Source organism: Chaetodon trifascialis, chromosome 15 (genome assembly GCF_039877785.1).
Source record: "Chaetodon trifascialis isolate fChaTrf1 chromosome 15, fChaTrf1.hap1, whole genome shotgun sequence".
Classification (NCBI taxonomy): domain Eukaryota; kingdom Metazoa; phylum Chordata; class Actinopteri; order Chaetodontiformes; family Chaetodontidae; genus Chaetodon; species Chaetodon trifascialis.
In genome coordinates this window covers 7,365,582-7,390,346 of record NC_092070.1, presented here as the reverse complement: position 1 = coordinate 7,390,346, position 24,765 = coordinate 7,365,582, and the positions used below count along the sequence as shown (strand labels likewise).

General features: G+C 43.9%; 3 protein-coding genes across 6 annotated transcripts; 1 reads left to right on the top strand and 2 right to left on the bottom strand.

The window, feature by feature from the left end:
- Positions 1-2,714: 2,714 nt before the first annotated feature.
- On the bottom strand, positions 2,715-12,959 carry mcoln1b (mucolipin TRP cation channel 1b). 2 transcript variants are annotated; one of them, XM_070981144.1, is made up of 13 exons: positions 12,748-12,959; positions 11,530-11,786; positions 11,217-11,378; positions 10,665-10,821; positions 10,041-10,122; positions 9,826-9,922; positions 9,550-9,649; positions 9,348-9,454; positions 8,478-8,627; positions 8,296-8,397; positions 8,046-8,168; positions 7,233-7,439; positions 2,715-6,677 (listed from the first exon to the last, which is right to left on the bottom strand). In XM_070981144.1, exons 1-13 carry the CDS (start codon positions 12,788-12,790, stop codon positions 6,543-6,545), a joined length of 1,722 nt encoding a protein of 573 aa, XP_070837245.1. In that variant the 5' UTR covers positions 12,791-12,959; the 3' UTR covers positions 2,715-6,542. The 2 variants fall into 2 exon arrangements, with proteins under 2 accessions (XP_070837245.1, XP_070837246.1); XM_070981145.1 differs by lacking the exon at positions 8,046-8,168 and having other exon boundaries at positions 12,748-12,930.
- A 182-nt stretch (positions 12,960-13,141) lies between these two features.
- On the bottom strand, positions 13,142-16,413 carry LOC139343413 (trafficking protein particle complex subunit 5-like). Of its 2 annotated transcripts, none has more exons than XM_070981063.1 (3): positions 16,347-16,413; positions 14,935-15,211; positions 13,142-14,859 (listed from the first exon to the last, which is right to left on the bottom strand). In XM_070981063.1, the coding sequence occupies exons 2-3, from the start codon at positions 15,202-15,204 to the stop codon at positions 14,563-14,565; spliced, it is 567 nt and encodes a 188-aa protein (XP_070837164.1). In that variant the 5' UTR covers positions 15,205-15,211; positions 16,347-16,413; the 3' UTR covers positions 13,142-14,562. The 2 variants fall into 2 exon arrangements, with proteins under 2 accessions (XP_070837164.1, XP_070837165.1); XM_070981064.1 differs by having other exon boundaries at positions 14,935-15,207; positions 16,347-16,396.
- A 2,164-nt stretch (positions 16,414-18,577) lies between these two features.
- On the top strand, positions 18,578-23,885 carry pglyrp6 (peptidoglycan recognition protein 6). 2 transcript variants are annotated; one of them, XM_070980173.1, is made up of 5 exons: positions 18,578-18,684; positions 21,042-21,863; positions 21,952-22,162; positions 22,265-22,559; positions 23,525-23,885. In XM_070980173.1, the coding sequence occupies exons 1-5, from the start codon at positions 18,618-18,620 to the stop codon at positions 23,543-23,545; spliced, it is 1,416 nt and encodes a 471-aa protein (XP_070836274.1). In that variant the 5' UTR covers positions 18,578-18,617; the 3' UTR covers positions 23,546-23,885. The 2 variants fall into 2 exon arrangements, with proteins under 2 accessions (XP_070836274.1, XP_070836273.1); XM_070980172.1 differs by lacking the exon at positions 23,525-23,885 and having other exon boundaries at positions 22,265-22,771.
- The last annotated feature ends 880 nt before the right edge of the window (positions 23,886-24,765 follow it).

The following is a 24,765-nucleotide window of genomic DNA, read 5'->3' as shown; positions in this document are numbered from 1 at the left end:
CACCAAAACAGGCCGTTTTCATCAGAGGCAGTCTGGGTGGGCATGCCGCCTGTCTGTCTGTCTGTCTGTCTGTCTGTCTGTCTGTCTGTCTGTCTGTCTGTCTGTCTGTCTGTCTGTCTGTCTGTCTGTCTGTCTGTCTGTCTGTCTGTCTGTCTGTCTGTCTGTCTGCTGCTGCTCAGCTCCCGGCAGCCGCCTGCCCCTGTCTGCATGAGCCAGGCTTTTGTGTGCTGCTCTGTTCTGGATGGGCTTCTTTTCATGCCGAGCCCATGGTGCACGCTTCTCGTTCCAAGTGCTGGAGAGCGGAGATTTGGCCCTGCATTGGTTTGTTTGAGCTCAGGGTGGGAATGTATGGCATGAGACTGAAAACATACACGACACGTGCACCTATTTCTTGGTCTCTCTTTATCTTTCTCTGTCACATTTCCAGAGGAAGTTTTGTTTGTGTTCCTCTGGAGTGGATCAGTTTGGAGGGCAGCACCTGCCTTCATTTAACGTCATCTGTGGGATTAATCAGGTGATTCAAATGATTGCTCAGACTTGAACGCAGTTGAGAATGATAACCCACGTACTGTAGCTGTGTGAGGATTTCATTGTGTGAGCACGTGATCATACAGCATGCGCATGCAGGTGTGTGTGCAAGTATATGAAAGACGTGGAAGGAGACCAGGAAGAGGGTGGGGACTCCGGGGGCTTTCGATGCCTGCTGGCTTGATTCTGATGGACGTATTGGCATGGTCAAGCAGGCGCAACAAAGAGAGGAAGGTGTTTTTTTTTTTTTTCAAACAGGCAGTGGTGTGCCACAGCAGAGACAGGAAGGGGCAGGGCTGTGTACCCCGCTGCACAGTTCCCGTGTTATTTATCTCATTGTTTTTTCCCCCCGGCCCACAGTCCAGCTGGGGCAGCCATAGCACAAAAGGGCTGGCGCTCAGTCAAGCCCCAAAACCTGGCCTCGAGTCAGGGGTCTGCTACCTTTGACGAACTCTTACACATTAGTTATTTACAGCGGATGATACGGGCATGCTCTCATTGTGTTTCATGTAATCCAGCATGTACAGTCAGATTGTGCAGAGGTCTGACTCTCCTGCTCGTCAGCCAAGCCTTACAAGAAAAAGAGCTGGCACTGAGAGACACACCCCTCACATCAGACACAGTCGCCATCTTTTCAGATATTCACAAATTACTCCTTGCAACATAATTGGCTTCAAAAGGCATGAGGGATATTACCATGCATAACACTTCACACTCTAATAACGCTTATATCATTACCTTACAAATGGGGTGTGTGTGAATGAATGCCAGGCAGATACAGGTTAGCACTCGCGGGTGCAGCTGCTGCTCTCTTTGCTCTCCCTGAAGAGCACAACGTGCCAGCACAGCATATCATTAACATGCAGGATACTCCCGCACTCACCGTCAGGCAACATGTGAAGAACAATGCACAGGCCACATAGTGAGTGAACCTCATTAATGGACCATTATCTTATACCTTGTGTGCTCTGCAGTGTGTGGACCAAGCACACTATACATGTCTCTTCTGCACAGAATATGATGAGTGTCTTGCAAACGGAAATGAATAACGCTGGGATTCAGATGCATTTCTGAGTTGCCATGTGAATGTAGTTAACTAGCAAAGGAGACCAAGCCTCTGACCTACAATATGTTTTTTTTTTTTTCCCATGAGACTGTTTAATCAGCTTTACTCTGAAACCTGATCAGGTCCTGTCAGTCTGATTCTAAGTGCTTTGTCTCTGCCCTGGTCGCATCCCTGAGTAAATAATGCATGCAGGTACTAAGGATATTGGACAGCCATACCACTCCTCTGCACTAAGAGGAGTGAGTGTGCACATATCTACCTTGATCTTTGTCTGTCCCATATGCTCTCCCATGTCTGTCCATTTGCATCTTCAGTCGTTTAGCTGGTGCCGCCTGACCCTGACTCTGGGTTCACTTACCTGGTGTTGAAATGCCGTTTGTGCTAATGGTAGGCTTGAAGGTTTTACTTTCAGCATTTTTTATCTTTAACAATGGCAACAACCCCCTCCCTTTCCTAATGTTCCACCTGTCCTCTCCTCCTCATGTTTTAGCCTCCTATCATTTCTTTATTGCTTCTGGATTGTATTGATTTCCTATGATTGGTTTCCTGGTTGGCGGCTGCAGAGAGAACCAGCTCTCTCCCTCTAGTGGTGCCAGACTACCACAACACACTAAGTGCTCATCAGCTTCATGCAATCCTTTGTGTGGCACCATTAAGATGACATTTGTGGTTTTGAGTGAAATGTCTCCAACAGCTGCTGGATGACTTTTCATGAAATCTGCTACAGATGTTCGTGTCTGCCTCAGGATGAATTGTTAAAGTTGTTCATTGTGCACCACCATCACATCGAATTTTCTCTGTGTCCAATTATTATTATTACAGTTTTGGCATTGCTGTTAGTCTTCAGACTCAGCTGTACTTTGTGTTTGGTTCTAATTAGCATTAGTATTAATCAGCATGATCAAATGATACAAATTTGAATCAGCATTTTAATATTGTCTATGTTAGCATTTTGTTCAAAGCAAAATTGTGCCTGCGTGTAGATAAATGAACACCGCATTAAGAATTTGAGCAGCTGACTATTAAAAATATACACACAACGTGCCTGCTGTGGGACAGAAAACATAATTTAACTGGAGACACTTTAATACTCGTCTGGGTCACAACAAGCATGACGCAATTTCAGTCTTTCCAGTTTATTTTGCTGACATGTACTTTCATTCAGAAGGCGACATCTTCACAGAAAAGATTCAATACAAATGATGGTAAAAACCTGTACAAGTTCCTCTATACAGACATTGAGAAACTCCCTTTTTTGCACTTACTTGCTTCTTAAAAAATAAGTAAAATAAGTAACACATCATAGAAAATATGAGGAAACAAATGTAGTGAGCAGTAACACTGTCGTCACTAAATCAAAGTAGCATTAGAGAACCTTCCCACAAGTGTCAGGAGAACACTAACAGATACATTACATAAACAGTACTTGGCTCCACTGTGCTATACGGCTCCCAGGTGACACATTTAAATCAAGTTAAGCTGTACATACCTCCAGTCTTCATTAAGTGCAAAAAGTGAGTGTACATTAACATTCATTAAAAGAAAACACATGTAACTGTAAACAATATGATTAATTTAACATGTCAGTGTGCATTACAAAATGTACCCTTTAGTCCTGAAACAAGTTTTGTGCAGTGAACATGCCTCTTCCATTGAACAGTGACCTTTATATGTCTCCACGCAGCATGCTGGAATGACAGTACTACTTCTGTAAGTTTCTGTAATAAGAGTGATATTCCAAATATTAATTTTTCTTTACAAAGAGTAAATGAAGAACTGCTGGTCTATAGAGATGCCTTTACTTGCTCACAGATTTAAAAAAAAGAAAAAAAAAAGAGCCATTACCCTTTGACACATGGCTTCAACATCAGTGTAGAGTGTGTCTGACACATCATATAAAATACAGGCACAACTCTGTAAGCTGCCTACATACTACCCAACAATACAAAGCCAAAACACTTAAACTACATATTTAGTAAAAACTGACTTGAAGGTCCAGCGTGTAGGATTTAAGTGGATCTATTGGCAGAAATGGAATATGATAATCAGATGTTCATTAGTGTATAATCACCTGAAATAAGAGTTATTGTGTTTTCATTAGTCCGACATGTTGCACTGACATGTTTCTACAGTAGCCTACAATGGTCAAACTGAACACTGGCTCTAGAGAGCCCCTTTCACAGCCACCCTATGTTCCCCTACATGCTTCAAAGGCAAGGGTCAGGTGAGGAGTCTTTAGTTGGCTGCAATCTGCAACCTCACCACTAGAGACCACTAAATCCTACACACTGGACCTTTAAGACAGGGATCTGACCTTTTTGACATCTTACTATAAAAATGATTAAATCCTTGAAACAGGGTGCGACACTAACAGCGAGAACCATAGGAAATGGATTTTGGACAAACAGATCTTTCCCAGCACACCTCCAGGATGAAAGGGATTTTGGAACGTATATATGCATTACCATTACTGAGCAACGGACAACTGAACCAAGCACGGACTACACCTTCCTCATGCTGTTACTGTAGTTGTTATCTCTCACTCATTATTGTGGCTGATTCAGTGATGTTTTGGATTGCGGTCACGTTGCTAGGTACGCGTCCTGTGTCTCTGACACGTTACAATCAGAAAGGATGCAGTACACTCACTATCAATAGGGGATGCACCCCATTTTTTCTCTGATAATACCACATTGTGAACAAATCATCAGAGAGCTACTTGGCGGTTAGCAGCCCGTGGGCAGAAGAGTCCTATGATGCATTTGGCTAATGGAGCTAACTACTAATGAAGCATATAGAGCTTACCAAGCTTACAGAGCTAACATAGCTAACAGCTAACAGAGCTAAACAAACACTGAGAATTTCTGTTCAGAGGAATGTAAAGCGTTACACAGTAAGCAGTTTAATTTAACAACACAGCAAGCTTATGGTATGTAAATGTCCTGAAGTACTTCAGCTGAGTACAGTTTGGAGGTAAAAGTACTTTGAGTTTAGAGTTTACTGTAGTTCTGTAGTGAGGTACACCGCTGACGTGGTTTTATGACAGCAAGTGTATGTAGCAGTTATTGACTACAAAGTGCTTTCCATAAAGTATTTCACTAACAACAAACAACTTTAGATAGTAATAAAAAGAGACAACATTTTGAATTCTGGATAGTTTTTCACACTGGGGCAGTTAAAATTGTTTTTTGGGACAGTCCTGGGATGGCGATGAAAAAACGTTTGAACCCTGCCTAGAAATCTGTAATTTTTTGAGAAGAAAAACGCCATGAAAAATTCCCATGAACTGAAAAAAGGTGAAAACTGCAGCGCAGTGACAGCTAGTTAAGGCTAGCCTTGTTGAATGTGACTTAAACACAGCCATTTAGACTCCTGGATTTAGTTGCACCTCTGTCTACCACTACTAACTGTATCTACTCAACAAGACAGTCAAAGAGGTTTACACGCTGGTTTACTGAAGAAAGGCGTGCTCATTAGCAGGCCTGCAGGAGACTGGAGTGTGAATACCGCCGATCAAAGCTGCATATTTTCTACTTCTCATGGCACGAGTGTGTATTGAATTACAAGCATGCTCTGAATAAATACCAACCAACTCATATATATTTATCTATTTGCAAGAATACAGTGTGTTTTCTATGATAACACATCAAAATTTCCTGATGTAAAAAAAAAAAGAGTACCTCAGGGCTCTGTTCTTGGCCCCATCTTGTGCCTGCAAAGGGGGCTGATCATTCGCAATCTATTAAATTAAAGGCCTGCTTATCTGCTGTTAAAAACTCTGTCTCATGATTTCCTGCATCAAAAAGAACTTTGGTGTTACATTTGATCGTACCCTCTCTTTAGATCAGTACATTAAAGAAATCACCCAGACCACCATTTCTTATCAACGCAATGCAGCTAAAATCCTGTCTTTTATGTCCATGGCTAATGCAGACACCCCTATTCACACCTTTGTTTTATCTTGACTTGATTATTTTTAAGGTTTTGTTGTCAAACATGATTTTGCAGCCTTGCAGGAAGTACTTTAAACCAAACGGGAAAAAGGCGCTGCCTTGTAGCGCATTAGCCTGCACAGTCACCTGGCTCTTTACAGCAGGAACAGTTCATACATATTGATGACTGAGTGGTATGGCTGCAGGGCTCGTGCTTCACGGTGAGGCCGTCATCTCCCTCAGAGAAGGGCATGGACAAAGGGGACGAGAAGTGAAGAATGAAAACGGGAATGGAGGAATAGCTTTGACTAAAAATGTAGGAGCTATTGCATATATACAGCAGTTAATGAGCATTTTTCAGCTTGTCAAGCTGTCTCTTGTGTCTGTTCTACCTCTGCTCTGAAGATTCAGAGGACATACATATATTTACATAATCGAGAGGCACAACACTCCTGTCATCTATGTGGCTATGTGGACAATGACAACTGCACATAGTGGGTCAGTCAAGTGGAAATTTGAATCCATTTTACTAAGTGGACCCTGTGTCCAGTCTACAGCAATGAATATGTTTACTGGCATTGTGTGTCCAGTCATCAAAGCCCGAACAAACAGACATTGCAGGAAGACACGGTAAATTATTCATACAGTACGAAAGCTGAAGCAGGTAATTGGGCTTGTGACTGTGCAGTGTGTTCTACTGTTCCAGCACAAAGTAAAATGCAAAATTCAAACACTGACTACCGAGGACAACACGGTCCAAGGTCAGTCTGTTCACTCTCAAGGCATTTATTGTCCCTGCTGGCTATCTGGAAAAAGGAGTGCAATTGCAGCCAGCTGTCACTGGAGTGGAAATATCGTGCTTTAAAGAGAGAAAAAAAACCCATCAAGACTCCCTTGCCCACACACACACACACACACACACACACACACACACACACACACACACACACACACACACACACACACACACATACACATCTTACTCCCTCTGTGCATCCGCTTCCTCCTCCTCCTCTTCACCAGTCATAGCAGCAAAAGTAGGAGCATGAAGACCCCTCTGGCCCACGGAACTTGCCAGAGCTGGGCGTGTCCGTGCACTCTGCAATGAACGCGTGCAGATCGTTGACACGTACCTGCTCCTGTGTTTGGGCCTGTTGGAAGACGAAAATGTTCCACATACTAATCTCACCACTGATTCACAACCTTGTTTCATTTGAACAGAAAACTGCGTTAAGGACTGTCCCCTGACCATGCATGCTCTGCCAGGGTAATTAGAAAAGACAGAATTTGATGATGAGTGCTATACAGTATCTCTCATGAACACTAAGCGCAAGCCCTGGGCCACTGTGTGTCTGAGTATGAAAAAAAAAAAAAACCCTACACGCATCAATAGTTCGCCTTTGTCCCAGCGCTCCATTTCTAAATCTAATATATTGTAATTGGTCCTGAGTTCAGTTTTTTTAAATCAAATAACCTTTTCATATTCTGAAAGGACCCCCAGGCAGCTCTTAATGGCACTTACAGACACTTCAAACCTTCCATCATCACTTGAAAGTTACTTTATCGTTTTAAACTTTCCCCCAAAGCTATTTTTCCGCCTGTCATGCTTCTTTTCTTTCTCAGGCTAAATGTCAAAAATTTGATCTGATGATGGCTATCGGCTGACAATGCAAAGAAACTAAGAGCAGAACTAAATGAAACCATACCATAATGGTGTCGTAGGCTCCGGTGATGAGTGCAATGAAGAGGGACAGCACCATGTAGATGAAGAGGGAGATGAAGGTGTAAAGGTAAACCTGGCTGAAGATCCACACCAGCGTGCCGCTTTTCTCCATCTCAGCGAACGTTACGAACATGTCGTCTCCGTTGATCAGAGAGAAGAGGCACTCTGACACCATGGACAGGGAGCGGAACTGTATACACACATGAAATTAAGGCGAGCGATATTGATGCAGTATGTAAATGAGGAAATGGCACTGAAGCGAGAGGCCAATGTTTTTTAACATGTAAAAGGAGTAGTTAGACATTTTGGGAAACTCCAATCCTTGCTAAAAGCTAGATGAGAAGATTGAAACCCCTTAAATACAATATAAATATTATAGCAAGCAAGCAAATAAGCAATTTTTCACAAAATATCAGACTTATTACTTTAAAAACAGGCAGTCCCATTGATTTTAGTAGTTCAGTTACCTCGTGCTTAGAAAAGCTAAACTGTGATAAAATGACAATTTTAGCCTAGTCTTTTATGAAATTTAGCTCGTCGTCATGTTAGCTGCTATTTGTAAAACTTTTTACCAGAACACAGTACATAATCATTGCAAGCAAATACAGTATATCCACAAAGTGTTGTCATGATTCATATTTAATAAATGTTAATTTTCTTTTCTAATTAATTATACATAACTACAAAGACGATACGCTGGAGGGCATTTTATGTTAATCAGGCTGCTCTGACATGTCCTAATGACTCATGCCAGCTCATTCCTGGTGAGAAACACTGCAGAGCGTGTGTGCAGTACCTTGGTGTGATAGGGCCCCAGCACAATCCATCCACAGAAACAATAGCCCATATAAATGGCAGCTGCACAGCAGCAGAAGCGGATGACATTAGGGAAAGCAGCTCTTAGAGTCACGATCAAGATCTGTGAGATAAAGAGAGATGGAGGCAACGAGCAAAATACATTTACTGAAAAGCAGCACTGCACAAAACAAAGCAGAAAAAGACGCCTCCTACTAACATCTTTATTTGTGTGTGCGTGTTTCACCTACATTGTATTTCTGGAAGAAGCTGAGGTAGCGGATGACTCCCACCCACACCAGCAGAGTGGAGGTTCCCAGCAGGATTCCACAAATATCATATGATGACAAATTCTGCATCACAACAGTGACATCATTCATTACCAGAAACTGAGAATTGTACTGAGCAGGGATTTCTCTGTGTGTCACACTACCTTGGACTCAATCCCAATTTTGATGAAGCTGCCGATGATGGTGAACATGTCGCTGATGATGAGCAGAATATACCAGCCGTTGATGAACTCCATTCTGTCGCCCCAGCTCACGGTGCGGCCAAGTTTGTGTTTGAAAAACTGCACATACTCCTGTTGGAGAAGCGGAAGATGACTGATGAGACGGGAAGCTGTGTTGTGTTCTGTTTGAACTTCCATCAAAATGTAACGCATATAAAAACATATCACTAACTAATATGTTATATCCTGTGTCTTGAGAAGCACTTCCTCAAAGGTAAGGTCTGGTGATACTTTCACATCAACAAATCCCATTAAAAGACCAAAACTAACAATGAACTGATCCAATGACTGAGTATTATCTGGAGCCAAAGCGTGACAATGAGTCACACCATTGCACTGCATGACATATTCCATCATGATTAACTGCCAGATTGCAGCCTTGTCACCTTACTGTGATAAAATCTATTCATGTCGCTTTCTTTTTGTAGCAGTTTCAAAAGGTAAGCGCAAAAGATGCATCCCGCACACGAGGACACACGTGCACTTGCAATGGTTTCACAGCTGGTGCTATTATTGGTATTGTGCCAGGAAACGCAGCAGTGTGCGAGCAAAGGCAGGTGAGAGGAGACTGTGCTACCAAGTGAGCATGGATGTAAACAATGTGGATTTCAAAACTCTATGTTTCACCGTGAAAAAACTCCTCGGAGCACATTTCATTTCTGTGTATTCAAATCAGCATCATATATAGACTCTGATTCTACTTAGAAAACAAGATGGAAATTGTACCATGTCACCAAGTAAAACAGCATTCTTGCAACATGAGAGCATAAATAGTTTGGTCCGCTGTCTTACGTGCTGCAGGAGGATGCCTCTGAGGATGGAGCGCCCACACAGCAGCAGGGACAGCAGACACACGAACGCCACCAGCACGTCAAAGAACTCCCGTGCGTGGCTCTCCGCTGACGCAAGTAAGGTAATTGAGAAAATTACAAATGAAACAGTTGAGTGAATATCTCCACAAATCTTTGCAGCTCATCCACCAGCAGTTACTCACCGTGTCCTGACACGTTGGGGTCTTTGCACTCTTTTATGGACGCCTGGTTCTGCAGACTGATCTTCACTTTGCCGCTGTGTGCCCTGTTATCCATGACGATCTGATAGCAACATAAATACACAGCCTCTGGACATGGAGATCTTTACACAACTCCATCAGTTTATCTCAATGTTTTGCTCATTTTAACATATAACTTGGAAAAACTGCAGCTTCACAGCTGTGATCTGCGCTGTACTGTGATGCAGAACAACAGAAATGACAGAAGAGATGACTCACTGTGATAGCAAAGGTGTAGCAGTCAGGGATTTCATTGTTTATGATGGACTGAATGTTGATGGCCTTCAGCTGGAAGTCAACTGTAACGTTTATCAGCCTGGAGACAAATACGTGATAGAGAGACACAGAGGATTCAGTGTGAATACTGAACACTGAAAGAAAAGGAACATTTTTTATTTAGAATGTTAAAAAAACCAAACATAAAATCATCTGACTTGTAAAAATTGAGAGTGAAATTCTTGTAGTCACTGTTTCCTGGAGCAGAACTGTAAGTCGGTGGATTCAGTCCAATACAATCTGGAAATGAATCAGAAAATAGCATTAGAGGAACTAAGGAAATATCCCGTGGGGAAGTTTTAAAAGCAGACAGAAGCATCTTTTTCCACATCACATGAAGCATCGACCTCAACCGTGCTTCCTCAAAGATCCGCGCCTCCCTTTACTTGCCTTGCTTTATTTTTGCCATGAGGTTTGTCAGCCGTTTCCAAAGGTCATCTCTGCCAAAGCGGCAGGTGTATGCAAAAAAACTCCTTTCCCTAAGCAGAAACGTCGTGCGTTGCTACTGAAGACTATGCAGGAAAAAAAGATTTTGTGTTGTGTTTTTGTGATGAGAACTATTTCCAGCCTTTGAAAGTAGGGCACAGTTGGAGGGCACCTCTTGACTTATGTGGAGCAGCAACACAATGAGTCACTGACACAGTCATTTCCTTAAGGGCCCAAAAAAAACTGGCACTGAATAAATAACAAGGCTGTCTGTTTTAATGTCAAATACCCCGGGAGAAATTTACTGAACACCACGGAGGGAAAAAAAAATCTGAAAGTCAGAAAAGTCATCCTACCGCTGACAACATAGGGATCGATGTCAAAGGTGTCGTTGACGGGGTCGATGGTGCCCCTCCTGTAGTACCTCTGGCACAGGGAGAGCGCGCTTCCGTTGAAACCGACGCCAGACACGTACGCATAACGTCCCAGTGAGATCTGAGGTAGAGCCATGTACTGGGGGGGAAAGTGGAGAAGTGGAGCGGAGAATTACAGCAGAATATTTAAAAAATACAGAAGTGCACCTTGTAATGGGCTCATCTCAGGTGTCACATCCACTGCGCAAGGTAGGAAAACCTTTCCAATGTAAACCATGTGACACTGAGAGTCCCATCTGAACCACAGGAGTCGGTTCACCCAAACTACAAAAAGAAACTGCATCTTGTCCCTCGCCTCTGGTAACATCAAGCCCTGCAAAAGGTTTCTCATCTTAAATCCAGAGGATTTTGGGATGCATGGCTGCATAGGCTCGTCTTGTTTAGTCTGTGAGAGAAAAATGTTTTTTTGTACTTTGGCTGAATCGACCTTTCAGGCAGCGCTCTGACATGACTCACTGTATGTTATTAGGCTACCTGGTCTATAGCGAAGTGGATGTGGCTATACAGTTGGCTCTGCGTGTGAACGGCCTGAGGAGCGTTGTCTTTATAACCCATCAGGAAAAGGTGTCTGAAGGCAGCTGTGTTTTCCTCCTTAAATGTCACCACCATCTGGTTGCTGAGTCCAAACAGCACCAACTGAGAGGCAGAGACAAAACAGAGGAGCTGTAGTAATGACTCATTTGGTGTAGAATGAAACAAACAGCATGTTCTCGGACTGCAGTCCATCATGTTCTCATGTAATCTATAAGGTATTTTACGTCACATCATAGCACCAAGCTGCACCCACCTGCACAGTCACAATGATGATTTTGAGCAGCTGCAGGCCCAGTTTGAACGGCTTGCGCCCTTTGGCGTGATACTTGTCACACGGGCTCATGAAGAAGTACTTGAGCTTCCTCCTCAGGGCCTCCTCCTCCTCCTCCTCTTCTTCCTCCTGCTTCTGGTAGGGCTCAGAGCCCACCAAACACGTGGGGCGGGGGCTCCCACCCTTAAGAAGATCCTGAGACCCATAGGTGGCAATGGAGGAGAGGAGCCTGTCCTTCTCTGGGAAATACACAGAAATCCATGGCTTTAGATAGAGATACACCTTAACCATGATCAGCAGTAATAAAATGCTAAAGAGGCACTCAAGAGATTTAGTACAGCACTTACAAAAAAAAGAAGAAAAAGTCAGGGCACTCACAAGAGTCAAAATCAAACCGAGAGGCTGAGACGTCAAGTCTTTTAGTCATGAATTAAGCTCATAAAACGCTCGCTATCATGCTGCTGGATGGTATCTTTCAGTCACAGCTGCAACAATTAGTTGAATATTGGATTTGTTGATGAGAAAAAAAAATCTGCAACTACTCTGATAACTGATTTATTGATAAATCGAATTGATTTATTGCCAAACATTTTGGGCCATTGGTCAGACCAACCAAAACATTAGATGACTTCAACTTTGGCTTTAGGGGGGGTCGTTTTTATTTTTTTTTATTTATTTATTTATTTTAGAGACCAAACGATGAGCGAAAAAATAATCTGCCTCCTGCATGCTCACTTCTATCAAATTTCACAGCCTTTAAGTTAAAAAATGTTCGATTTCAAGCCAAATAAAATACTACCCCTGGTGACGTCATCAGAGTTATTTTCCCAAACCTCCCTCCAGATCCTAAGCGGGCATTGTTCATAATAAAATCAATGTCTCAGAGACCCTATGCCCCTTTACGCTTTGGCTCACCTATGCCTGTAAATCATTCACTGTATAAGCAGGATGAGCTCGTGTGGCGCCATTGCTTTAACTGGAATATGCTCAATGAGTAAAATTTGGTGCAGCTGGCGGATGTTTGTAACGTTGACATTCAGCGTTTCCTTTGTTAGCCCCGATATTCATCACATCTCGGTACAATGGACGCCGCCCCATAGAAATGAACAGATAAAAGCATTAATAAATGTAGAGAGAAGCACACAGACTGACTGGCGCCATGAAGCCACAGAGACAAACGCTGGTGTTGTATTGACAAACCTGTGGCGCTGTCTTGGATGCAAGCGTAACTTGAAGATGCCATGGTGATGCTCAGAGGATCACACGGGGACGATGGAGACGGACATTACCGGCACAGGGACAGAGCAGGGAGCGGACTCATGCTGTTAAAGTGTCCAATTTCACCGCACATCGAGGCTTTTGGGTGTCGCAGTGTATGGATGACACATAGGTAAACAGACCGCAGCTTCCGGGTAACCATGTGACTCGCGCACCACGTGACTGACGGCCGCGCTGCTGCTGCTGGGAGCGCGAGCTGAGCCATGAGGTGCTCTTTAGTCATCCTGACACACCTGGAACAAACGTTAGACTCTTCAGGCAGGTAGCTCGCCCTCATGACTTTAGTATCCGGTATGCTAATGACTTAGACTCACGTGACAGCTCACATTGTTTTATTACAGTTTTACCCAACAGACAAACAAAAGGTGCCATAAATAATAATAAACAATATGAGCAGACATGACTGTACATGAACTGAGGTCACTGAGTTCAATATTTTGGAAAATTTGCGCTTAACACGAGGAGACTGACAGCAACCTCCTAGCCTAGCTTAGCACAAAGACTGGAAACAGAGGGAAACAGCTAGCCTGGCATATAACCCCCAATAAAGACTGTCGATTTTAACACTTTTGTTTCCTATGTATGAAAATACAAATTAAAATATTTTCCAAATGTGAAACAGTTTCAACAGTTGCATGGACACTCATCTTAACCACCTGGTCACCAGCACGCCCCACCCTCACGTTCTTCTTACTTGAAACCAAAATGTCCTGGATTTCACTCACCAGTTCAATTTTTTGATATTTTATGTATTGAGGTTACTGTTTGTTATTTGTTCACGGTTTAATCCTTCTTCATGCCACCCAGAATTAAATCTTGGGAAGGAAATGCTGAAGCTTTTATTTATCTGTTATTTTACTAGCTTGAAAGTATTCAAAAATGTCAAAATGCTGAGGCTAAAGATAATGGAGTCTGATTAGAAAACCTCATGTTTAAGTTTTGTTTTTAAGTATACGATGTAAACTCCCCTGTGTTGCTAATAACACCCTCCAACTCTCTATCTCACACACACAAGTGAGAGTATGACCTCAGTGTCGTCAATGATAGTTACAGCTCTGAATATGAATCTATTTTACAGACATGAGCTGGAATGAAACAGAGAAAAAAGTAGTCTGGACCTCCCTCTGTATAAGATATTCTGAACTGAACTACTGTGACACCAATTTTTATTAACATTATATGAATGATGAATGCTCTAGTTTCACCATATGAGGCTGCACCTCAACATTACTTTAATTATCAAATAAAACTGCTTTTTAGATGCACTGAATCATTGTTTAGTCTACAAAAAGTAAAAAAAAAAAAAAAAGTGTAAATGGGCCACCACAATTTCCCAGAGTCCAAGGTGACATTATTTAATTACAGTTATGTAATTCTGATAATTTGACCTGTTGGGGTTAAATCACTGTTGAAACAGCGGGTGAAAGTCCAATGTTTTCATCTTCTATGAATGATCTGCGATGTAAAAATGTGACATGAAATCAAAGATCTTCAGTCAACACTTTTGTGTCACGTCATGAGGTAAAACAGGTGTGAGATGATCCACAAAAACTTGACTGAAGCAACTAGCTGCATGGTTTCCTCTCTAGGCGTGGCTCAGTGCGGTGCAGTCATCCATCCATAAAGTCACCCAGTTACTGCGGGGGAGTTCAGTCAGCAATAACACTAGGCTGGACTTGGACGACTTACCTTTAACCCGCATTGACTAACATAACCCCTCACTCTCAACAGTCTTCCTTATCTGCCATCCAAAGCCTTGTCCCTGGCTATGACTGACTCGTTAAACTTTATCATTAGCGTGGTGCCTTTGTGCCAGTGGGCAGTGACCTTGGCGGGGAAGCCGCTGTGTGTGAGGATGGCTTCCACGATGCCCGCAGTGAAGGCCGCGCAGTTCAGGCTGCTGTTCTCTTTGGGCACAGAGATGTAGGCATTGATAAGTGGCTCCTTTTCTATGATGTAGTAAGTCTTGTCGTCATCGTTGGCCTGCTCCAGCTTGTCAGCCTCCTTCCCGAACAGAGACTTCCAGACGTTAACCTAAAGGAAGGAAAACTGTGAGTTCAAAAGTTACTGAACTCTGAAACCATCTGTGCTATTTTACATTTCGCTCACCTTGATGAAGAGCAGCATATTGAGCAGTTTCGTCTCCCTCTTCCCATTCTTCTCTCTCAGCACCAGCACGTCCAGCATGCTGGCTCCCACGCTCTGGCCCATGTCTGCCAGCCGTGTCTGCAGCTCGGACACAGAGTAGACACGGCTCTGACAGTACTGGACCATCTCTGAGAACAGGAGGGCAAAGGCGCTCACGCTGACTTCCGTCTTGGGTCGGGTTAGGGGGCGCTCCAAGATGTTGGATTTCCCTCGAGTGAACCGCGTGTCCATTTTCTGCCTGAGAGTGATGACAGTCCACAGCACAGGTCAGTATCAACAGACACACATGCAAAGATCAATATCAACTAGTTAGTGTTGTTAGCTAAGAGGGAGTTAAAATATAAATATTTCATGTCTATGGCCTACGCCAGTGATTCCCAACCAAGGGTCCTGGTGTCCCAATGGGCAGTCAGGGTCCAAAAGATTTTAGGGTGGCTATGATTGGATTTAAACAAACAAATATCCACATATTTGTGTTTAGGTGCAAAATAACATCCAATCAGGACTGCAGAGTGTGAAGATATCAATGCCATGTTTTGCCACTGAGAGTGCTTTACCTTGAAATGATGTGAGTTTAACTTCGACACATTAACCAGAATATACGTAAATAATACCAGTCAGTGGTGACTTCGCCTCCGGTCACATTTCAGCCCACATTCATTATGTTGACAAAACTGCTTCATACAGCAATCCGGCCTGCAGATCTTAGATTATGAAGGCTTTTTGCAGGCTAACTAAAATAATGCAGGGCTGCAACTAAAGAGGCCTTTTCATATTAATTTTTTAGTCTGTAAACATGTCAAAATGGTAAATGATTCACCATCTCAACTTCCCAAGACCCGAGGTAGCATCATCAAAACAAACTATTCAATATACAACAATGTAAAATACTGAAAAGCAGCAAATGATCACATTAGAGGATAAATTAACAGCATTAAGTAATATATTATCTCCTTTACTTGTGTTTATATGCGTCACTGAGCATAAACGAAATTAAAGTGATCCCACTCTCACAGCACCATGGTGAGGTTTCTTTCATTGCACTGAGAGGAAAATGTGTGGCCGCTTCTCATCGTCAGGCTCCTCTTTGACAGGTCTTCCTGCATCAAATTCACGGGACACACCCTCTGAACTACCGGCTGTATTTCTACTCCTGTCCAGTCTCAGCCTTTCAAACCCAACAAACAGCTGATCGCCACTAGCTGTTAGCTCTTTAGCCACAGATGCTAGCGGGCACTTCCTGTTAAGATAATCGCACGCGAGCCGTTCCAAGAGTGGAAACATGCACGTTCTGTAAACATAAACACGGTTTTTGATAACAGGAGATCAATCACGTTGATTTCTGTAAGCGGCTTCTCTGTAGATAAACGAACCTTGTTGGAGATCGATCAACTGCTGTCCAGTTTTTCCTGCTCCTTCTTCTTCTTCTTCTTCTTCTTCCTTTACGTTTTCATTACTCGTGAGATGCAACCAGCATTTTTTACCGCACACCGCCACCTACTGTACCGGAGTATGCAGCGTCTGCACAAATACTACTTTGTCATTTTTATCTCTTGTCCCTGGCAAAATGTTCAAAAGTCACTGAAAAATTGTTAACAAACAAACAAACAAACAAATAAATAAATGCAATTAAACTGCACAATTGAACATTTAGCTGCACGGTGGCGCAGCAGGTAGTGCGGGTGCCTCACAGCAAGAAGGTTGCCGGTTCGATCCCCAGGTCAGGCGGGGCCTTTCTGTGTGAAGTTTGCATGTTCTTCCCGTGCATGCGTGGGTTCTCTCCGGGCACTCCGGCTTCCTCCCACAGACCAAAAACATGCTCATTAGGTTAATTGATGACTCTAAATTGTCCGTAGGTGTGAGTGTGAGCGTGAATGTTTGTTTGTCCTTGCATGTGGCCCTGCAATCGGCTGGCGACCGGTTCAGGGTGTACCCCGCCTCTCGCCCATTGTAGCTGGGATAGGCTCCAGCCCCCCGCAACCCCGAAAGGGATAAGCGGTATAGATAATGGATGGAATTGAACATTTAACATAAACAACATTATCAAGACCATCCATCCATCCATCCATCCATCCATCCATCCATCCATCCATCCATCCATCCATCCATCCATCCATCCATCCATCCATTTTCCGCTTATCCCTTTCAGGGTCACGGGGGGGCTGGAGCCTATCCCAGCTGTCAGCGGGCAAGAGGCGGGGTACACCCTGGACCGGTCACCAGTCGATCACAGGGCAACATATATACACACAGACAGCCATTCACACTCACACTCACACCTAGGGGCAATTTAGAGTCACCAATTAACCTAATGAGCATGTTTTTGGTCTGTGGGAGGAAGCCGGAGTGCCCGGAGAAAACCCACGCATGCACGGGAAGAACATGCAAACTTCACACAGAAAGGCCTGACCTGGGAATCGAACCAGCGACCTTCTTGCTGTGAGGCACGCGCACGACTTGCTGCGCCACCGTGCATTATCAAGACCATAAACTGCTATTAAAGCAAATTTCTGTTAGACTTTGCTGAAAACTCCTGGAGTTTTCACAAACAAAACCTACAGGTATCTCAAATATTGGCAATAAACTTGAGAGCAAGTCATTTGGGTTTGACTGATTGTTGATGGATCAGATTTGTGGAACGTTTTCGTAGCGGACATTATGACTTGCCATGGCTGCAAAAGCATAGGTCATTTAAAATATTAACAATGGCTCACTTACAGCAGCCAGTGCAATGCAGCCATTGTTAATGTTACTAGTTACACGGGTTCTTGAAGAGTCTAAATGTTGTCCGTGAAAAAAGGCCTGTTTAACTTCACCCTGTTTATTTTGTACGTTCTCATTTTAGTTACTGATGAACTCTCCTTACCACTGTCTATTATCACAGTAATTACAGCTTTATATCTTTGACCTTTGATATTTGCGTCCCACACCTTCTGCATTCTAGTTCACACAAAGAGTACATCTACTTCCTGTTCTGGTCATCATATGAATGCTGGAAGTCCTGAGCACTGACTTTTGGTCTCAACCGTTTGTTGCACTTCTTCATAGCTGCATTCTCAGCAACGTTGCTGTGCACATGTGAACCCGACCTAAAATTAGTGGTGGATAGATCAGTGTGCACACATGTTTCTGACACGTAGCACACACTTGCTTCTTGGTTCTGGGACTTCCTCAGTTTTGCAGCTTGGGTTTTTGTGTTTTGTGAATATTAACATGAACATGCTTGTTGCTTCAGAGAGGACAGCCAGTGATTTGTACAGTAGTGAAGAGTTTGCCACTGGATTATTTTATTCCCAGAAGGTTTCACAAGCACCAGCCACGTTAACAACAAAATGACATGACGGAGGTATATTACAGAACTTGAGAATTTCTCGAAAAATGCCCCTCTCGGTCACGCCAACAGTGTTCGGACGGAAACACGTCGAGCGGGAGAGAAACAACTCTGCGCTGCTCTCATCGCAGGTGCAAGTTTCCCACATTGCTCAGTCGGCCGCACCGAGAGATTGAACGCAGCCGTATCTGCAGTATGTCCACAAGTGTTACACAACCGCCCACTTAATCTGCACGTGAACTTCTATAAATGAGAGGGAGGCAACAAATGAGGGACACTTTAAGCTTGGAGCCAAAGGTGGTCACAGCTCAGGATGGATAAAGGCTGCTGGAAACAGACCCTGGTCCTTGTGGTGGTTTTGGTCAGCGCATATGCTGAAGGTAATCACATTTTACTGTTTGACTGTAACTCACATAATTCTTCAGATGAGATTCTTTAGAATTGTGTGTCTACTTGGCAAATTTGTCTCTTTCAGTGAAGCATTTTTATTCTATAATATTTAGTATTTGTTCATTGAAGAGCTCATAAAGGCTCATACATCGTCTGCAGCTGTAATGTCAGTCTGTGAGTATCTAATTCATCCTCTTATCAGCATTCTGACAATGAGTGGCGTAGCACTAAAATCTGGGCCACATACAGCCCCTGTGGGCTGGTGGAAAGCCGTCTTACTCTGTCCCCCACACAGAGACAGGATTGTTGCTTTACAGTATTTCATAATAACAGACAACCGAATACGACTTCACTGGAATCATGTTTTATCTGCAGAGTTAAGGCGGATTCATTTCCAACAGTGGTGAAGTGTAACTGTGTACATTTATTCAACTGAAGTACAAATTTGAGCTCTCTGTACTTTACTTAAGTATTTTGATCTATCACTTTAAAGATGTACTCCATCCACTGCATTGAGTCACAAATTATGATTTTCGCACATTTAACATATGAAAATGTAGCACAGCTAAACCAACCAATTAGTCGATTCACACAAAATTTGTCAGCAACTATTTTGATAATCACTGATGTCATTTTTCATGCAAAAGGTTTCGTGGTTCCAGGTTCACAAATGTGATTATTTGCTGCTTGTCTGTTAATTACCTTTAATTTACTTGAAATAATTTTAATGTGTTGGACAAAACACAGTTGGCATTTCTCACTATTTTCTGAATTTTTACAAACCAGACAATCATTAATGGAGAAATGACGCAGTACATAATAGTACAACAGTCACAGGAGGCAGAAGTACTTTCACTTTTACTTTTACACTGTAACATTTTCAATGCTTTTACTTGTGGTGTCAGTACTTTTACTTAACTAAAGGATCTGAATACTTCCTCCGCTGGTTTCTAAAAGCTCTGGCCCAGCTTGTTGCTCGATATGTAGGATAGATACTGCATATATACCACAGCGCAAGGTTAGGCAGGCCACGGAGGTCAAGCTCATCGGCTGATGGCCCAGCTGATCTCAGAGCAGTCCACATCAGCTGACAGCTCAAGTGATTCTCCTCCTCGCTCCTGATTGGCGCGTCTCAAGCAGCGCGCTCTCTGTAAGCTGTCACAACCTGCTGCTTCGCTCCCCTCATGAGAAAGAGAAGACGGCTGGTGTTTGCGCTTCAGCTCATCCTGCTGCTCGTCACGTCGATCCCCGTCATGGATGAGGATCCATGGCAGATCGACATAGATTCTCACCAGGTATGTGAATCAGAGGAAGCCAACTCCGAAACTTCGCTCCACGACTCGTCCTGGAGTCCGGTTCGTTTATTCCAGCCCGTCTGATTACCCCCCTCCATGCTCCGTCCGCGGCTGCCGAGCCGATTCCCGCGGCGCACAACGATGACGTCACTGCAGGCCCAGTTCCGACGGAGGTTCCTTTCTTTCCTCCTGCAGCTGAAGTTTCCCCCAACCTGAGAAGCCAGAGTCTGGCAGTTAATGACAACAGTCTGTAGTGGATAAATGACAGACGTCTTGTGTCCCACCTGTAGGGCGGGGCTGGACACCTTACTTGGCAACTGATCACAAATCATTCTCCACGACTGGTCAGTAGTCGACCGAGCAGACATTTCACAGGCCATCAATCTCTCTCCTGCTCAATCTGTGGCTCGTTCTCTCATTCCTCTAAGTTGTGTCCAAAGTCTGTGACCATCGACCAACCATTCAAGCCTGCACCAATGCCCCCAAACTGGAGACACTAAGCTTTTATGGAGATGGACATCCCCAATCAGTGTGCAGGAGACGCGCCCACCTAGTGAAAATGAACAAAAAATAAAGCTGTTGACTCCTGTCAGCATCCCTGAGCTGGGAAAGCTCCAAGAAAGCATCCCAGTTGTTGCTTTGTCAATTATTTGATCACTGGACTGGTCCAGGGGTTCTGAACCGGGTTAACATGGTTGCCAAAAGAGTCATATGTCTGCAGTAACTTGCAATCTAAGCGGAGAGAGTGAGCGGTGTAGCGTTCTGGTGGAAGCCCACAGGACTGGCAGAGGAGGCGCAGGCGAGAGGCAAACCGAGTAGCCAACAGCAACAGTGTTTTAAGGGCCGTCCACATGTCGGTGCTGTGTCAGTGCATGTCAGTGGTTACTTAGTTCCACTATTCCCCTCACAGCACAGCTATCCTGCAGGTGCAGTGTGTGTGTGTTGGTTTTGGGGTGCACACATAGTTCAATGCTAAGGTTGTCTGGGGTTGAAGAGATCGGTTTTCATCTGAATGGCAAAGACATTTATTTGTTTTCTGTTCTCGTCTCCAGCTTCTTTTTCCTGCCACATGGATGACTTCATCCAGGCAGTGCAGCAGGTGGAGGACGGGGACCCTGGGTCACTGCCAGTAGCTGTGCTGAAGAGGCTGCGCAGGGCAGCTGGCCTTAATGATGCGTTCATTCAGCACTTCCTTGGTGATGCCAACTCTGGTGGTCCTGAAATGGACGCTGGCCTCTCAGCTTACATTAGAAAGGCTGTGCATCACAGGGTGACCGAGGATGCTAAAGAGGAAGGTGTGGTCCTGACTGCTGATGGCACCACTGTTGCCCTCATGCCACTCCTCCTGGGCATCGAGGCTGGTTTCCTCTCCAAGTCTAGGAGGCGTGCTGGAGGCCTGTACCAGCTCACACTGGCCAGAGACCTGGACCTTTCGTTCAGGCACAGCTCCCCTCTCACCCAGCGTCTGGGACCTGACGGCTGCTGGGACAATGTGACCTCTCCTCAAGTCTTCACCCTTTCAGGCAGCCCATCTCTGCTCACCACCGCTCAGCTGAACGGAGGCATGGACGGGGTGGTCCTAGGGATGGAGGCTAAATCCGGACGTCCTCTGAAGCTCAGCAGTCTGCTGACGGAGTACTACTGCCACCAGCTGGAGAGCAGAGGACTGGACGCCGCCCCACGCCTCATCAGCAGACGCCGCAGGGAGAATTTCAGAGGGCTGGTCAGCCCTCCAACGCTGGTCAGACAGGTGGTGAAATCAGCAGAGCTGCAGCGGAGACTGTCGGGGCACTCAACGATGGACGTAAAGGAGAAGAAGCAGCTGACGGCTGTGGTGAAAGAGGGAATGAAAGAGTTTGTCCAGAAGTACATGGGTGAGCATGAGACCAACAACTGCTGTGTTTCAAATTCACTCAGTTCCACTGACATACTAACCAGCTCCTCACTGTTCATCTGTTTCAGACTGCCCACTCATCATACCTCGCTGTATGTGGGGTGCAAAGCCATACAAAGGAACCCCCACCAACCTCTCTCTTCCTCTCTCCTTCATGTACATCCACCACACTCACACACCGAGCCAGCCCTGTCTGACCTTCGAGCAGTGCTCTGCAAACATGCGCTCCATGCAGCGCTTCCACCAGGAGGACAGAGGCTGGGATGACATAGGATACAGGTAAAAGCAGGTTTTGGGTCTCCTGCACATGTGAAATATACAGCACGTATGTGAAATTCTGCACCCAGCTTAGAGTGTCTGAGGTACTCTGTGCTCCCAAAGCTTCATCGCAGGCTCTGACGGGAACATCTACGAGGGCCGAGGCTGGCTCTGGCAAGGAGCCCACACCCTCGGACACAACTCCATAGGCTATGGCGTTTCCTTCATCGGAGACTACATGGCCAGTCTGCCCTCCCAGCATTCCATGGGGCTGGTGAGAGATCAGCTGGCATCCTGCGCTGTCGATGGTGGGCGACTGATTGCCAACTTCACCCTGCAGGGGCACAGACAGGTGGTGAGCACTTCCTGTCCCGGAGATGCTCTTTATAATGAGATCAAAGGCTGGGAACACTTTGGGGTATGTATGAGTATTGACATACATCAAGAGGTGTTATGTGGGCTTAGAAGACGTGGGTGGGCTGGTCATCTGAGAGGCAACAAAGCTTGAATATCCAGAATAGAGCTGGTGTAGCCTGCTCCAAATTGCTCTTAATGCCCTGATCGCATTGGCATAACAGAATAAGGAAGGTTAAAAGCTTACAGTGACTCTGCGGCCTTTTGTTATTAGGGGGCGGCGTCCCTCATTCTGTCTTTTCATCCTGCTTTTTGGACATGTCAAGACAGTCTCGGCATGCCTAGCGATTGTGAGAACATTTTAGTGTTTGTAGTTGCACTCTTTTCTGTTTCCATGTGATCACAGCTGAGTTACAGGCTGTGCAGAATCAATGCGTTTGACGGGAAATAAATATTCAGAAGAAGGTATTTCAATTTCACAATGTTTACTAAGAAAAGATAAAAGGTTATAAGTAATAAGATCTATCTCCTGCTGCCTAGACTCCAGCTGAGAGCTACTGGCCATGATGTCTTTTAACCACCATAACATTAACTTTAGCAACTTATCATCACTACATTTTCAAGAACGCATAATAAAATTACGAACCAGTAGAGAATTTCTAAATGTTATACATTATAATATTAGATTACACTGTATAGCATCATACAGTATATCTTCGAATCAGTGTCAGTAAATCTTTCTGTATTTCTGGCTCACAGTTCTATTCTTTTGTTGTAACATGGGTTTGTGTAAATGCAGCGGTGAACAGTAGCTGACTGCGGCGCTGTGGTACAGTCTTGAGGTACTTTATTTGAGTATCAAATGTTTCGTTATATTTATCTGACCACTAGAGTTAGTCATGACTTTCCAAACCAGTTTGACTTTTTTCTAAGTTAGATTTGTTTCAGATGTCCATGAGTTGTTCACGCTGACACCAAGCAGCAGAACTGTGTCACTGACTTTATTTCACGTCATTTCCTTCCTTACAGGAGGTCAAGAAAGGAAAATGATCTGCTTGTCAAGTGGAGGAGCCCAAAGCTTAAAACAATAAATTTTTGTCTTATTCTCATCTTCTGACTGTTCCCCTTTTCTTTAAACACGATGACCTGCGCTACAAGAAATCTTGTGAGAGTACTGTGAAAAGCATTGTGGAGAGTATTTACATTTTGTGCTGCTTTATATTTCTTCTACTCCACTACATTTATCTGACAGCTTTAGTTAGAAGTGTTATCAGTGATGATATGACACACTGTGCTTGCAGAAGCACCTATGATGCTATGAAACTGATGTTCATTGCAGTGCACTGGTCACACATGTAAATAAACGACTTCACTGACTGTTTTTTAAGTTGAAATTTGTTCAGAATCATTAATTCAATCTTGTAGAATGATATAAAAAAATGTCACAATGTGATTCTCCCGGACGTTATCATAAATCATGATAATCAGCAATAATTTGGCCATGTTAAAATATACATTAAATACAGAGCATGCCATTCTAAAACGGCCCATAATAAGTAGTTTTACTTCAGATACTTTAAGTACACTTTACTGATAATCCATCTGTACTTACTGTCTTCTTCCCAGAGCAGTAACTGTCAATTTACTCAATACTAAGTACTAATTTTGAGGTACTTGCACTTTACTTGAGTATTTCCATTTCTGCTCCTGCACACTACATACCCCATTACATTAAAAAAAAACAAAGTAAGGGGTGAAGCCCAACGTTTGACACCTGCAGCATTAAAGTGATGCACACATGAATTAATCAATAATAATGACTTATTCTCAAATGGGGCAGTCTGCATAATGAGTACTTTTACTGTTGGTACTTCAAGTATATTTTGACAGGAACACTTCTGTTTTTGCTCAATTAAAATGGACTTTTACTTGTAACAGAGTATTTCTACACTGTGGTCTTATACTTCGACTAATGGACCTAAGAAGTGTCCTTACTGGCACAAACGCAGTCCCATCTCCCGCCAACAGGGAGCGCCAGAGGACTATGTAAGAACCAGTCGGAAAACGTTTATTGATTTCCAGCATTAACAATATTTTCTTTCCACAAACTAATTGACAAACTCGAGACAGCTCTCCTGTCCTCTCATAGCGAGGGACTAATCCAAGACATGTTTTTAAAACATGTTGTTTTTTTTCTACAGTGCTGACTGTGGGCCAAGCAGAGGCCAAACACTGAAACTACATTTACACACCGAACAATTAATACTTGA

Bases quoted from the DNA above. Each gene is read 5' to 3' on its own strand.
- LOC139343413 (XM_070981063.1), bottom strand. From the start codon at position 15,204: ATGGACACGCGGTTCACTCGAGGGAAATCCAACATCTTGGAGCGCCCC. The intron at 14,860-14,934 runs GTGAGCGAAATG...TCCTTCCTTTAG, and splicing joins ATATGCTGCTCTTCATCAAG to GTTAACGTCTGGAAGTCTCT.
- mcoln1b (XM_070981144.1), bottom strand. From the start codon at position 12,790: ATGGCATCTTCAAGTTACGCTTGCATCCAAGACAGCGCCACAG. The intron at 11,379-11,529 runs GTGGGTGCAGCT...TCTGCCTCTCAG, and splicing joins TCATCATTGTGACTGTGCAG to TTGGTGCTGTTTGGACTCAG. The intron at 6,678-7,232 runs GTATGGTTTCAT...GTCTTCCAACAG, and splicing joins GAGCCTACGACACCATTATG to GCCCAAACACAGGAGCAGGT.
- pglyrp6 (XM_070980172.1), top strand. From the start codon at position 18,618: ATGGATAAAGGCTGCTGGAAACAGACCCTGGTCCTTGTGGTGGTTTTG. The intron at 18,685-21,041 runs GTAATCACATTT...TCTCGTCTCCAG, and splicing joins GGTCAGCGCATATGCTGAAG to CTTCTTTTTCCTGCCACATG. The intron at 21,864-21,951 runs GTGAGCATGAGA...CATCTGTTTCAG, and splicing joins GTTTGTCCAGAAGTACATGG to ACTGCCCACTCATCATACCT.